This window comes from Pogona vitticeps, chromosome 3, assembly GCF_051106095.1.
Source record: "Pogona vitticeps strain Pit_001003342236 chromosome 3, PviZW2.1, whole genome shotgun sequence".
NCBI classification, from domain to species: Eukaryota; Metazoa; Chordata; class Lepidosauria; order Squamata; family Agamidae; genus Pogona; species Pogona vitticeps.
In genome coordinates this window covers 211,493,825-211,510,421 of record NC_135785.1, presented here as the reverse complement: position 1 = coordinate 211,510,421, position 16,597 = coordinate 211,493,825, and the positions used below count along the sequence as shown (strand labels likewise).

Sequence of the window (16,597 nt, the reverse complement as noted above, 5' to 3'; positions counted from 1 at the left end):
TGCCCATGTGCACTTTTTAAAACAACAAGAGGACTTGTATCATGTGAAACAACCAAAGGTGCAGCAAAGTGACGTTGGCCCTTTCTGAAAATGTAATTGTGGCTCTTATCTTTCTCATGAGTGATTCTCATGAGTACGAAATTTTCCCTCCATTTATCCCTCCTCATTGCTACCACTCCCAGTCACTTTGGTTCATATTGTAGAAGGTCAGCTCCACTGAAGCTAAACATGAGGACGATTTTAAATCTAAAATCAAATACAAAGTCCTTCAGGCTGCAGTGCCTGAGACTGTACCCTAGATGAGTCTAATTTTAGTCATGTTCTTTGAAAAATCAATACAAGTAAAATGGATGGTGAATTTTAGGACTTTTAGTAAGGCTCTCTGACATAATGAGTAAAAGTAACTAAATGTGAGTGTAGTTTTTCTGCAAATTCCCAACGCTGCATTCATGCGTTATTCACAATTATGTAACTCTGCTTGGCTGGTTCTAAGTACTTTTTTTTCCCCTTTACAGCTAACTTGCAAGAAAAGCTGACAGACTTCCTGCCAAAATTACTAGATTGTTCTACAGAAATTAAAGGTTTCAGTGACCCACCAAAGTTACCTTCTTATTCCACCCATGAACTGTGTGAACGATTTGCCCGAATCATGTTGTCACTCAGTCGAACTCCAGCTGATGGAAGATAAACTCTGAAGACCTTCCTTAAGCACACTGTATAAACTTTTTTAGTTCTTTAACCCTTGCCTTCCTGTCACAGGGTTTGCTTGTTGCTGCTATAGTTTTTAACTCTCTCATTTTAATAACTGCAAGGAAAGAAAAAGGACTATACAGACATTAGCCAGACTGCAGGCAATAAAGCTGAGAATCGCATGGCACTAAGTTTTTGTTATCAGGCAGTACTCATGCAACATTACAAATCTGATTTTATTGTGGCAAACCTCTTTTTTTGCCACTTACCTGTTACAGTATTACTCTGCTTTTATCTTAAGATCTTTTTACTTCATTATCAACAGCTTTCTGTTCAGTCTGGGCCATTCTGTTACTGCATCAATTTTAAAGTGACCAGTGTAAAATACATGGTACCTGGTAGCTTGTAAATTACATCAAATAAAAAAAGTTTTATTTATGGCTACTTTGGTTGCAAATGAACTGTATATATGTGAATTACAGACTATATTTTGGATATGGAGGTGTACCATAGTGATATATTGTGGGGGCGAGCAGTAGAGGACAGACATGGTCCTTTGAGAAGCCTAGGTTTAATATCTGAAGTGGAAGGCTTCCTGAGGCTTTTACATCCGAATGTTCCCAGTTTCTGCAGACCCTTGAATTTCCTGGCTGACAGCTTCCATTTGGCCATAGAGTACGGCAGCTGATTGTTTTGTAGGACCTGTTGCCTACTTATAGGTCATTTACAAAGTCTAAGTAGACAAGTTTTGCCAGGTTTCAAGGACCAGGATAAAGTTGGTTGAGCCTGCCATGCTTCATATAGAAGCTTGAGTCACATGAACCTAGTTCTCAAGTGCACAAGTCCCTAATGTTTGATTACAAGAAACAGTCTTGGGGCTTTATAATGGGCCAAAAGGATTCACTGTACCAGTAGCATGGGGCTTTTTTCTGTGCAGAGACATGAGCCAGTTTCCAACACTGTATAGGTTCTATATCCTATATGTAGGGCTCTGGTCAGGGAAGGGAAGGGGACTTTTCTGAGGTAAATGCTACCTTGCTCCTTTGTAGTCATAGCAGGCTGTTTAAAGAATATTTTACACAGCATCTTATTTGCTAGATGCACCTGACTGAGGTGTAAGATTTGTTGAAAAACATATGATGATAAAGAACTTAACTGAGATTTTGTAATTTTTATTAATATTTAGAATTTATTTTATGGATTCCAGCACTATACTAATTTCCCTACTTAAGTCATTTTTGAAATTTGTAAACTGCACACCATTTGTAACTGCAGTTTTTCCAAATTATTCCTAGGCAGAGATTTTTATGGAATGTAACACACAAACAGTTCAAAGATGTGCTGCACCTAAACCAACTTCCCCCTAGAAATATGCAAGATAAGAGAGCCAGTGTGTTGTAGTGGATGCAGTAGCACACGAGGATTCAGGGAATCTGGGTTTAAATCCCCACTTGGCCATGGAAACTCATAGGGGTTGACTATTGTTAGAAACTTTCCTTTAATATCCACATACTTTGAAAACCTTGTTAGGGTAACTATAAGTCAGATGTGCCCTGACAGCTCATGACAACAAATGCAAAATATACTTTTGGACATGAAATTCTATTTCAAAATACTGAAGTACTGGACAACACCAGCAATCATTATGTTAGATTGCACAGGGAAGCCATTGAAACCCACAAACACCAGCAGAGCTTCAACAAAAAAGAAGAAAGCTTAACACTCAACAAAGCCTGGCACCCAGCACTGAAAAATACAGCCTGCAAAAGGTCAACGAACTCTACCCAGCTACAAGGGCCGGTGATCACTACACACAAAAGAGCAGCTAACAACACCCATCAATCACAGTGACAGATAATCTCTCCCTCTTATCACAACAATACACCCACAACAAAAAACACGCTGATTGCCACAATCATCCATCTCCTGAAAAGGACAAAAGCTGAACCCACAGATATAAATACTCAACTATCCAAACAAACTGCACCAGAGCACAGACAGAGTTCTGACTCCTGTCCTCTGAAGATGCCGGCCACAGAGACTGGTGAAACGTTAGGAAGAACAACCTTCAGAATATAGCCAGAGCCCAAAAAACCCACAACAACAATCAAAATATAGTTTATTTGGATGTTCTCAGAAAAATAGTCTGGACTTTTAATTTAGATATGATTTATGTTATTGTTACAATATTACATTATCCTAATATTTGGTCCTTGGAGAAAGTGCACAGACTGTCTGGATATCCTCTCAACACTGGATGTTGCATCAAATACATTCTGAACATTTTTTTACTTTTAAAATTTAAAAACCACATTAAATAAGTACTCTTTTATCAAATATAGGATGCTGGTAGTGGTGTTCTTTAGCAGCCATTCACCCATATAAGTTGCTCTGGAAAATGATATTAAAATGTGTACAAGTCATGCTTTCTTATTTTTGCCCATAGTACATTTCATCCTCAAATATTCAACCATTTTATCTTGTTTATAGAATCTGTTCTTAAATTGTAAGGATCTGATATATTTGAGAGTGACATGGAAACAAAGATAGGTACAAGATTAGTGAACTGACTTTATTTAAATCAGCGTGCAGATATCTAAAGATATACTGTTGTTTTCCCATGATCGGTTCTTTTATCTTTACATACACACTTGAATTTACTTTTCTTCCAGCTTCATCCCTATTTTTAATTGCCTCACATATCTGATTGGTTGACCCAAGATTAGTTACTGCAGAGGTCCTACTTGAATGACACTTAATGTAAAGATTTGGGATGGGGTGAAAAATGACTCTGTAGAACAGGATAACCACATGTGTACCATAGTAAAAGTAGCAGCACAGAGAGATTTATTTCATTGATATCCTGTGCTTCCCCTATACATAGGATTCTAGGTACATTATAGGGTACCCAGGTAGGGTTGTAAATACTTGCTAATTTCATTTTCAGAAGTACAAATGAAAACATGAGAAGGATTTCTCCACATGGGGCAAGATTAAACACGTTTTTGTCCAGTTTTTGTATTCTACCACTTTTTTGTGAAAAACTAATGGAAATATATTCCATTCGAGTATCTTGTATCTTGCATAGAAAACTTTGTACTTAGTACAAAATACTACTTTTTTGCCTGAAAATTTATTGGGGATTTTTTGATAGTTCATCAAAAAAGTACTGATGTCTTCACTGATGGGGGGAGCCCACAACAGCTGACCAATTTTTTTTTAAGCTAGTGTGGATGTGCCACCTTTGAGGATGAGAAAATTGATGAGTGCTCATTACATCTGTATTGCCAGGGTACACAATCACACATGCAGGCGTAAATATATCCACTTTACCTCACTTATTAATTCATGTGCCTCTGGAACTAATGTGCTTTGCATTCTACTTCAGGTGCAAAATAACCTTCATTTATTTTGAAAAACTAAGCTGTAGCCTGTCGAGCACATAGAGTTACCTCCCAAGCCATTTGACCCCCCCCCCCTTTTGGGGGGAACTTCTCCATGACTCCCAACCAGAAAAAAAGTTCAAAAAAGTGGTTCTCCAGTTCCAGGAGGCATCACAAAGTAGCAGATTTCGATAAGGGAGGATCATAATCTCATCCTCCCCCCCAAAAAAAAACTGCTCACAAATGAATGTCTGGTCACTTCCTGTTTTCATATCTCCTCACCCTAGTTTTCAAGCCATTTCCAGGCTTTGTGTACCCTATAAGGTGTGCTGCCTGCCATATATGGAAGGGCATTCCAGAAATAGTGCAACCACTTTAGAAGTGCCTCATGTTTTTTTCAGAAATTTATTTATTTATTTATTTATTTGATTTGTACCCCGCCTATCTGGACCAATGGACCACTCTAGGTGGCTAGAAAGGGGAATATAAAATTACAAAATAAGAAATATGTATGCCTGTCCTTAATGTCCACCCACATGACTTCACCAGGCAGATGGATACAAAAAGGGCTTTTGTGTGTTTCGTGTCAACTTCATATGGAAGATGTTTTTACAAGTATCATAATTCCAAATTATTTAGGACTTTAAGGGTTGGAATGAACACACTGAACTGAGCTCAGAATCACTTTGAAGCAATGATTCAAAATTATCATTGCAAGCATCTGTTTCAGAAAGAGACCGTGGTGATATCAAAGGTTCATGAGAAGTAATACTGGAGAATCCGTGAAGTTGCCCTCTTCCTGTCAATCTCTCTATAAAAATAACTCATAAAATATGAAATTTATCCATGGCAGTTGGTTTCATCCAATAATGCTGAGACAAATGGAACAGTCTGCGACTAAAATCATGTACCTTAGGACTGCAAGTGCAAGGAATAGACACATCTGGAAATGGCCAGACAGCTTCCAGCTTGCCATAAATGCTTCCACATGACTACTCATCCAAATCTGCTTTTATTCAGTAACAATAAACATTCCATGAATGTATAGAACTTTTTTCCTTTTGACGATTACTTCGGAGGTGACCATAGCTGAAGTCCAAGCATTTTCTTGAGTCAACTCCTCTGTCAATGGCCCTATTCTACTTGTGACTTACTATACTAAGCAAAAGCTCAGCCTATGAATTTCAGAATCCTGGTGGGAAATAGCCCGAAACATAAGCAACCAAATCAGAGAACCTAAAGGAGTTAGAGGAGCTGATTTGTGGAGTGCCTTGCCATTTATGAATCCTTTGAATTGCAATCCTGGGAATTTAGGAGAAACGTATCATGATGGGAACATATCCTACGGTCATTTTTGGGTACAGGACGTATAGGAGTGAGGTGCAAGGGAAATCAGAGCAGGTGGGCTCTGCAAATGAGTAGGTAAATTCCAAATAACCAAGTTTTTAATGCTAGTTTGCCTAAAGGCTACACAACTGGTTATTTTAGGGGGACGCTACTATTTTAACTTGCAACAAGACACCAAAGTGTTGAATTCTATTTGCAGCCTAGGAACCTAAGAGGTAATGAGATATGCCTCTGGTGTCACACAGCAGGACCATTCTGCTTATATATTAGCAATGAGCAGATTGAGCAAATGGTGCTACAGATAAATTAGGAACTGATGGCAAAAATTTCAGGACACCTAAAACTCAGTGAAATCAGTCAGAAGCTTATGTATATTAGAGCTACTGTCAGATACAAAACAATGTTTTGTTTAGTGGGGGACAGAGATACTGCACTTGGCTAGCCCCATAAGAAGCCATTTGCTCAGGTCACTGAATAGGACAGCTCAACTTATGTTTATATTCTGCCTTCCTGGTGCTCTGTCTACAACATCCTTCACCTTGAAGGGCTGGCTATAAGGAGCAAGGATCAGTTAAGGGCTAATCTCAGATGAAGGTATTCCAGCAAAGTCTAGGGTGTAGCCATTCAAGAGATCAAGAGGGATAAACCAGTTCTAAGAACGTGCAGGTATGTTACATGAATAAAGCCATAGACCTGTTTATTCTGTAAATTGCCCCATGTTTTCATGAGAGTGTCAAATCATATGCAGTTGAGTTTTGAATCAATGCATACAAGAAGAATGAATAGAAACATAATAATGAGCAAGTCTGGAGCAACTTCAAATTATTCAAAAAACAATGAGGGGCATGTATGCTAGATACTTATGACAGGTTGTGCACACATGTTTTAGATCAATCTACCTTGCTGTTTTGGCTAATAGTCTACATTTACTTAAACATGAAGAAAATGTATTCCTCAAATGCTTTGCTGTGAAACAAGAGTGACACCCAGTGGTCACTGTGCAAGCATCTAACATCAGTATTTCTAGGACAATAAGATACAGTATCTCATGCGCACCCACACATGCATAATGATACGGAGATGATGTCTCACACAGCAGCAACCAAGATTTAAGCCCTAGTCAATGATCATCAGTGCCTCCTTGTTGCTTTGCTCATGTGAAGAGTAGTCAATCTGAAGAGGAGAGATTCCTGCTTATATGTGAAGAGATTTCCCAGGCATCCTGCTCATGATGAGAGCCTACACAAGAGGAGACTTTTTCCTCTTTGTATATGTCACTCTCCACCCAGAAAAATAGCAACGAAAGAGAAGGCGAGGCCTACACACTCCTGAATGTTGGCAAGAAACAGGGATGAAATAACTAAATAGGGTTTGCACCACTTTCTGATCAAAGTCCTTGTAGGTTACATTTCACTGGCTTTCTAGATCTGGATGTTTGAGCCCTCCTTGCTATGAAGTTGGGAATTCCTTCCAAGGAAGCAAAGCTGGTTCTTTCCTTAATTTACTGGCACAGAAAGGCCCCTTTTATTCAGCTGAGCTTTGAAATAATTGACTGGAAGGTGCACTGGCCTGGGAACTTGCTGTGTAAAATAAATTCATATACTATTTAATAAATGTCACGTCATCAGATCAGTAGGAGGCATGAGAAGAGAAAGAAATGCATGAAGTACTCTGCATTTTACTTGTTATACTCTTATTCTAAGAGAAGCTCTCTCTCTCTCTTTTTAGTCATGGTGAGAACATGTTTGCCTGGTCAGAGGAGGTGTTTGTGTGACTCTGAAACCAACATTTTTTTTTCCTGGATAAGGGAAGTGTAGCTATTGCCTCCCATTCCTCCTTGCCAGGTTCAACATGGAGAAGCTGGGGTATAAAAACCCTTAAAGTTGTGCGGGGCTGGGGCACTCATCTGCTGTAGGAGGGAGTGATTGTGATAATTCGCACAGCAAATACCTCAACATGGACAAGTCCCAGCATTACTCAGGAGGGCATAACAGCATGTGAAGGGGTCTGCCTGTTTCATTTTGCTATATTGTATTAAACTATATCAATGTCAGCCACCTCATAAACCTTTCGGGTACAAGCAGTAGCAGCATTTATTTTGCGGTCACTGACCCAAGAAAATTGGGCACAAGTGACTTTTTTCATCAAGCCTTTAGTAAACAGAAGCTCTCTGGGGTTCTGGCTGGATCAAAACCACCAATTAGTACAGGAGTGTCATGCTTGCAAAGGGATTCTGTGCCTGATTTTTTTTTTTAAAGGAAACTAGAGATGGGCACATTATGAGCTGAACAGATGTTCAGTGCGTCAATGCCCCTCCTCTTCCAGCAGGTGCCCATTCGGAGGCAGCAGCCTGGCTTCCCTGTCTAGCCTGCTCTGGGTGCTGCCTCTGAGTGGATGCCTGCTACAGAGGCAGGGCTTTGAAACACACTTTGTGCCCAACTCTTGTTAGAGTCTCCACCCATCTTGTCACTATACAATTGTCTGGTGATTTAAAAAATAACTCAAAAGATGTATCTTTACACAGGCATAATTTACAAGACAGGATGCTAGCATACGTACTATTCCAAGTGCTAAGTACCTCTTTCAATCGTTTATCTTTAACAAAAAAAAATAGAACTCAGCCTTTCCTGGATTTTAATATGCTTAAAATAGGAGCATGTCCTTCCAGCTTGACCAGCTGACTTCTGGGCCCAATTTTCCTTTGGCCACTGACATCTGTCGGTATGGTCCAAATAACCTACCCTTGTCTGCTGTAGCAGAAATACGTTGTCTTTGACTCTGACAGTATTTCGTGCCTATTATTTATAAAGTGATGGCTGTTCAGTAAAAGAGAAAAATCAATTGTGTGATATATACAGGAGAAGGCAAAAAGCTTTAGAAGACTGTCAATATGTTTTAAGCATAACTACACAGCTGGGGTTTGCAGTGTCAGTGCGGTGGATTGTACGGATTTTGTTGCACTGTTATTTTGAGCTTCTCACTCAGTCTGCTGAGGCATAATAGAATATTGAAGGGGAAAAAACACCAAGGACATGGAGCAAGACCTCTCTGAGATGTCAGGTTGGTTTTTTCTTTTATTCTTTTTCTTCTTTGCTGTAAAGTTCCAGTTGTAAATGTTAAGGGTATTTAAAGCATAAGATACAGCAGATGCTTTGCATATGTGCTAATGAACTCTTTAAAAGATGCACTGTGTGTGTGTGTGTGTGTGTGTGTGCATGCACGTGCGTGCGTGCATGCGTGTGTGTGTGCATGTGCGCACGCACTTTTGTTTGTGTATGTGTGACAATAAAAATCAGCATATTCATTATCTTCTTTTCTTTGAAAATATGAAAATATTACTACCAAAGTTCCAAAGTTTTTAATCAGGTTGCAGATGAGTTACATGTTCAATATGTATATTCATATCTACTATATCTATGTATACAGGCATGCCTACATAGGTATTTATATTGTCTGTTGCCAATGTTGAATTTACATTTGGGTGTAACTCCCTTGATTATAATGAACTGCCAGTCTGGGTCAGTAGAAGCTTTTATTGTGAAGACAGTTTTGCAAGAGGATTAAAACATGAGATGCAAAGTTGTATGCAACTGGTTTCCTTATGGGGTCACGAAGAGTCAGACACGACTAAATGACTAAACAAAACCGTTTCCTTATGTGATTTTGTAGAACATCTTTTGTAATTACTACATGACTAAATCACCAGAAAACAGATTGTAAAATGTAAATAAAGGATATTTTTCATCATATTGATCTTAAATTGATATACTTTATATTATGAATCTCTCTCTTTTTATAGACTTACCGTGGCACTTCTAGGCAGGTTCAGAGGATAGGTAGAGATTTAAACATTATTCTGAGTACACAGGAGCCACTGAGGACTCCACATAGCTGGGATTCTATTTAATGACTTAATCAGCTGGGTGGGGACCAGTGGCTTGGTTCTTCATACATGATCATCTTTCATTAAAGTTCTGATTTTTTGCATTTCAGTCCTAAACTCTCCTGACAGCTGGCTGAACATGGATCCTGTAAGACTTAAGTACAAAGAAGCACATAGGATTGCAGCCTTTACTAATAGCAGTGCCTGGGAGAGAAGCATTCACCATTTGACATTGCCCATAACATATAATTCAAATTTTTTTTTTAAAAAAAAAAACTCTCCCATTTATGAATATGGCACGTTGTGCTTCTGTATTCACAATTCAAAACACGAGGAAAAGGCCCTGTATTGCTGCAGAATATTGTGCTCATGTTGCCAGCAAGAAAAAGGATGCCAAGCTTTACATAGCAAAGAGCAGCCTGATCTTGACAACACCAACAAGATGGTCTATATAGGATACCCTTCTGTGCTTACTACCACTCACAAAGTGACACCAGGCAAGGGAAAATCTCAGAAGCTGACTCTCTTTTTCATTATATCCACTCATATCCACGGTGCTATAATCAGGTTTCCTTTACATAAGTCAACCACTTCTCACCCAAACACAAAGCAATTGTCAGAGTTGTTTTTTTGACAAGTATGAAGGCCAGCTTCTAAATATTTGTTTTCTGTTCTTTTAAAACAATCTTTTAAAATATTTTTAAAACCAGACACAGAATCCCATTTCCAGCATCAATGCCTGTTTGGCCAGGAAAGATTTTATAAGTTCTTTTTCCTGAGAGTCAGCTAATGGAGTCCTCCTGACTGAAAGGGCCAAAAGCTCAGATTGTCCCAGACCTGGAGGTTATTTCCTCTTTGAAGACTTGTGTCTGGAACCTGGTCTCAGAAATCCTGAGAGAATGTTTACTGAAAGCACTTAGGGCTGGGACAAACACAACTGCTCTGTGCTTTTGTAATGCAGAGATACTTTGAACATGCCTAACAAAATTGTATGCTAATTCCCTGGAGATGCATGGCAAAATGTCCCTTTCTCACGGACTGCCACTTCATTACTTTTTTAAAAGCAAGTCTGTTTTTTTTTTGTTTTTTGGTTTTTTTCTCTTGAAATTAAACCTGTCTTTTGAATGTTTCTTTGACCTTTCATTGCACTCCAAATATCTTGCTTCTGGGCCAATGACAGAGCAGCAATGTATCTACTTTGGAATGCTCTTGCTGGTAAGCCTACTCAATTCATGCTCAGTATAATAAATAAATGGTTTCCTTCTTTGAAAGACCTTTTTTTTTGAAGATCAGTATTTCAACCCCTGCAGCCTGGATTCCTGACAAATTTTAAAAAGTGGGTGGGGCCAGCCATTCTCCTTCCAAATAAGCATGTTTGGTCTTTCAATTTATTTGATCTCTTTTAAATCTGGAGACATTTGAGGTCACTTGTTTCTGCATGGAGGGAACCATTTTTACTTTTAAAAAAAAAAAATCCTAACTTTAAAAATCCTTTCCTGAAACTTCTCCAAATTTGGCACAGGGTAAGAGAAGGCTGCTGCATTTGTGCCAAATTTGGTGCTGATTAGAACTCCAGTTTAAAGTTATAATTTTGTTTTTGCTGCCTTCATTTTTAGAATTGTCTTGTAGAATTTTGATTTGCTCTGCTGCACAATAACATCATTGTATTCTCACGCAGTGATAACCTAGCATGACAGTATGGGAAAATGCTGGATGATTTGTGTTTATCTATTATTTAAGGTAAAATCTCAGTCAGTGGATAAGTAGGCAGATGTCTCTGTGGCCAACACCTTATTAAAGTTCATGGACACTTCATGGAAACTCTTCAGATATTTGACAAGGTGCTGGGCTTGTGTGGATCACACACCTGGACATGCATCTGACAGTGCACCTAGCACATGTCTTTCACCTTGTCAATTAACTGCCATTAGCTGGGACAATGTGATCTATCCATTCATGAACACCAATAGGATTTTGTTCAATGTGACATCCAGGTTAACACCTGTGGGTCTTCACAATCACCAGAAATACTGACATAGAGTCTAGTTATGGAGGTAGCCTTTGTATCTTATTCCAGCTCTCTTAAAGTGCCAGAGGTCCGTAGCAGTGGCAGACACTAACTAAATTCACTCTTGCTGCTTTTAGAAGCCTAATTAATTATATGTACTATGGAGGATGGGGAGGAGGTAATAAGTGTGTAGTTCTTGGAAGAGTTAATACTTTTGCACATCCATATCAGGGAAGTTTGGAGACGTTTCACTGAATAACATTGTGTACCATCTTTTCTGCAACCAAAGAATCTGAGATCTGGATCCCTCCTCCCCCCCAGTATATAAATGACATTTAGCACAAAGATTTTAGATAAACTCTAATGATTCTTTTGGACTGGCAGCATACCACTCTCCTCAATTCTGCTCCTGCTCTCAAATTTTATAGGTTTGGAGTCTTTGCAAGTAGGTAAGTATGGTAAGAGCCAAAAAGGCATTTGAAGTCTATTAAGTTTGTACAACTTAGAACAAACTGATTTATGGCAATGTATTTTGATCTAAAAATATCTTTATTGCATTAATCTACCCACACTTTAATGGATCTGCCCATTTTAATATCTTTTCCCCGATCTCACTGCCAGTGTTTTATTGCTCTGTAATACATTTAAATATTGATTTTTCTTAACAAATGGGCACTTATGAAACTGAAGGTGAAGCTTCATACATCTTGTTAAATATTGACATTTTCAAACCTCTCTGAATGTGCTTTTGCAAATGTGTGGAACATTATCAGTTTTGCAGTAGAAATATCCCACTGCGAATTGAGTGAATTGTGTGTCATTGCTTTATAGTCTGGTGACTTCCTTTAAGAACTGCAGCCTCCTGTCAAAATGTTACAAACTGGAAAACTGAAAAATAATGAAACCTTTTTGAGATCCTAGTAAGTTCATGCTCTAGAGTCTAGCCTTCCCCCTAAACACCTATTTTTAATCTATTCAAAATGTAAGAGAACTGACAGAAAACAAAACGATAAACAGTCTTCAGACATTCTATAATTGTATGTTTGCCAGAGGTGTTGAGGGCAGTGCACTAGATCCACTTTTCTCTCACCCACAAATGTGGCAGTATGAAGAGGAGAAAGCTGTACACAGCAGCACATACATGAAAAAACTAATCAGAGTTCTGGCTCAGATATAGCTTCTTCAGATGGCTCTTCTCACGTTGAAAGCAACGATGGAGGGGCTTGGGTAACATATTCCCACAATCATGTGTGGTGTATAATTTAATTACAGAACACCTTGGTAGGGCTGTACAAGTATCAGTGTTTTAATGCCCACCCTTCTGAATGCTCATGCTTGATTTGTTGAAGAGCCTTATTGGTTTTAAGCAGGTTTGCATCACCCTTGGCAACCAGGAGGAGTGCAGACTTCTGAGAGCAGACATTCTGGTGCTGAAGTAGGGGTTTTGAACAGGTCAGATTTGATGGTTCATCACTGACCACAGCCCCAGTAATTTCAATAGAGGGAGTACATCTGCCTGCTGGTGAAAAGAGAATGTGAAATCTATTTTGGAATGGCTGTACTTATGGAGCCATTTCAGCCATGCCCTCACACAAGAGGGGAGGTATCAGCAGATTTGGGGACCCTTGATTTTGTGGATGTACAACCCCTTCCTCCCCTAGTTTTTTAAAAGGGACTTAAAATCCATGAACCAGAAAGGAGTTTTCTGTGTGTGAAGGTCGAAGCAATTTGTTCTTTCTTCCTTCCTTCCTTCCTTCCTTCCTTCCTTCCTTCCTTCCTTCCTTCCTTCCTTCCTTCCTTCCTTCCTTCCTTCCTTCCTTCCTTCCTTCCTTCCTTCCTTCCTTCCTTCCTTCCTATTTTAAAAGAATTAAACAAGTATTATATTAAAATGGTAACTAAGATCAATATTAAAACATATTTAAAACAACAGAGCAAAACAATCCCTTCTAAACCCCTCTCAGACCACCAGTCATTAAGGAAAAGCCTGCCTGGAGAGAAAAATCTTTGCCTCCCTGCAGAAGAACAGCAAAGATGGGGCCAACCTAGTTTCCTGTGGGACGGAGTTCCAGACTCTTAGAATTTAGCAGTACTTTTACAGATGAAATGCACTTGTCTATGTTAGTGTGATGTTTCTCAGCTCAGCAAGTTGCAAATTAGCATTTGAAAGTAACAAAGACTTTGCTTATAATTGTGATAACTCAGCCACAAAGATCTATCAAAATTACTTTTCCGGAAGGGAAATGGTTTATCACTTTCTGATTGCAAAGCTGATGTCTAGTTCTCCTCTAAGTGTATGGACAGTGGATGCATGGCAGTGAAGGAGAGTCTGCCCAGAGCTTGGCAACATCCTTAATAAGAGAGGACACCTCCATTTTTTTGTGAAGTTCATCTGTTGAACGAAATAACAGTAGAACCCAGTGGTCCCCAACCTTGCATAATCCAGATGTTTATGGACTACAATTCCCAGAAGCCTTCACCACCAGCTGTTGCTGGCCAGGATTTCTCGGAATTGCAGTTCAAGAACACCAGGGTTACCCAAGGTTGAGAACCACTAGTGTAGCCCACGCACACAAGCTATACATGCAGTGTAGTTTCTAATTTGTATCCACTATGTTTTAATATGTTGCATTTTGTCTCACTCTAAAAGTTGTCTTAGATTCCTTTTTTGAATAGTTAGAGGTGGCTAGAATATAAATACATACAGTAAATCTATATAATACAATTCAGAAATTGCATGTTGGTGAAAAAATTCAGAAATTACTGTTTGTTGCTTAAGTTATACTGTACTTTTCGAATAATGCAGGCTGGAGTCCAGACAATTTATAGCACTTCTTTCCAGCAATGTCTTTTTAGTTTAGGGCATTGATAGACTACAGCCTGCATCCTGGTTTGTTTGTTTGTTTGTTTTGAGAAAAGCTGTTTGGTAACTTTTCCGTGCTTGTACATCGATTTAATTAAGATAGGTGTCTTCATTTCTGAAGCAGAAAGACAGTTGCCATTCTAACTATTTAAGAAAACAGAAAAAGATCCCATGATCAGGAATACATAGACAAGCATGCTTGAAGGCACAATCATAAACAATTTGCACAAGACAAAAAAATAGGAGACATTTGATACAACTGGTTCAGATACATTTTAAAAGAAGCATGCATAGGACATGGAAGAAGTACCAAGTTAGAAAGGAAGTGTACAAAAGAGTACCCCTTATTTCATCTGACAAGCCATGAACAATTTCCCCATGTTTCAACCACCTGTCACGTACAGTTTTTTTTAAATAGCCAAAATAGCTGGGGCAAAAATTTGTCGTAATATATCTATTGCATTTTCTTATTGCCATGGTATTTTTCAGACCCACAAAATTAGGGACTGAAAATAACACCAATAGTATTTGGGGGTGGAAAGTTTTTTGTAAGGCCAGTTCAGCTCATAAAAGCCACTCAGATAGTAGAATGAACGGGCAAGGTCGTAGCTCCATTGCCCATCTTTTAGGCACAGATGGTTGACCAGGCCCACTTTCGCAGTCTTTTACCCATACCTCTGTCTGAACCTTGATGGTTCCAAGGATTTATCCCTAGTGCCTTAAAAAGTCTGCTGCTTAATATAGCATGCTGGAGACCAAAGTAAAAGGCTGGACCTTTCAATTAGAATGTGCTTTAACTTCATTATTGGAGTCTGGAGTAATTAGCTGAAAACTGGAATTCAATTTAATCTAAAGGATGGCTGTTATAATGCTTTACCTCACTTAGAGCTTTCCAAGGCTTTTAGCCTCTTGACAAGCAATCTGTCAAAGGAGGAATGTTGAGTGCATTCATTTTTGACTTCCATTCTTCTCTTACAGCAGCTCAAGTGACTCTAGTCGAACTCTGGCATTTATCACAGACAAAATTAGGTCAGCAGAGAACATAGAGGTACAGAACTGAAAGGGGAATAACTTTGTCCTAGGAGAGAAAATGAAGAGCTGGTCTTACACTGTTGTTTAAATCAGACGCTGTTCACGAGGTAAGAGTTCTCTGAGAGAATTTCCAGGTGGGTTTATAAGATGTGATCTTGAATGGCAGTTTAAAGGTTATGGAAAGAAATATCAGCAGGCTTTGTGGCAAGTTCTCTAAACCGAGGTGTCCATAAAATAGCTTTTTTTCTTTTGTGTGTGGGCTGGAATTCTCTGTAAACTGGGAATCATTTCAAGTAACTCTCCTGTGGAGGTGATATCTCTCTTGTGCAGTATTTAAGTGGAAAGATATAATTGGGAAAGTTGACCACATTCTATGAAGTTCATAAGGCTCTTCATATGTAGCAGTTATATTTGTTCTGTAGTCACTTTTTATTATTCCAGTTTATGTTTATTGCCTTTTTCATTGTCTGTTTATGGCAATATGCATTGTATAATACAGTAGTATAATATTCCTTACAGGATCAACTTTTTAAAACTAGTGCTCAACTATCTATCAAAAAGAGGCTAGTGTATTAAAGCATTCAAAAAGCAAAATACAGGTCCCTTTTTGGAATCAAAATTTAATGGATTTTGCTGTCCTTCCATGTCTAGTCCTGCGTACCCCTAACTCAGGTCATTTTAGTGGTGCAATTTAGGACAGTGGAGTATTATTTTCTTGATTCTATTATTGAACAATTGTGAGACAGAATTATTTGCTCGTTTATTGCAAATAATTAGCAATCTACCAGTTTATTCAACCTGATTATAGTTCATGTTGCTGGAGTCCAAAGTATGTGCAAATTGGAAAGGTCAAAAAAGGAGCTGGCTTTAGTATCCATCTTGAGATTTGTAGGTCTTGTACCTTATATTTCATAAACTCATACCTAATTTTTTCACATGATACTTCATTACTTGCCCGAATTATGAATTGATTATGTCATGGGTTTTGCAAACTGTCTTCACCATTTTGAATATTTCTCTGGATGAGATTTTCGGATGAGTAACTTTAAAAAGTGGAATGATGCTAGGTTTGAAGAGCCCATAATCGGTCAACCAATTTGCAGGCAGTTTAATTCATTTTTGGAAATGTCCACCAAATGAATATTGAATTCTTTTCAGCACCTGCACATCTCTGACCAACAGTTTCATGCTTGTTGACAGATTTATTTTTTAGGCTTTTTGATATGGCTTACTTTACTTATTTCCTTTTTATTGTTGTATTATATTACTTGCATTGTTAACCACCCAGAATAGTGCTTCACACTAACTGGGCAGTATAGATGTTTAAGAAATAGGTAAGTAATTCTTTCCTCCTACCCCCGTATCATGACATAGTATAAGTCCAAGGTTCCTCT

The 16,597-nt window shown here is 38.6% G+C and overlaps 1 protein-coding gene across 12 annotated transcripts in view; it reads left to right on the top strand.

The window, feature by feature from the left end:
* USP25 (ubiquitin specific peptidase 25) overlaps window positions 1-16,597 on the top strand; it is a 412,805-nt gene that overhangs the window by 71,942 nt on the left and 324,266 nt on the right. For all 12 annotated transcript variants that reach the window (XM_078388974.1, XM_020785423.3, XM_078388967.1 and 9 more), the window contains one exon: window positions 516-15,310. In XM_078388974.1, coding sequence (XP_078245100.1) covers window positions 516-688 — 173 coding nt within the window. In that variant the 3' untranslated portion in view covers window positions 689-15,310. The remainder of the gene's footprint in view (window positions 1-515; window positions 15,311-16,597) is intronic.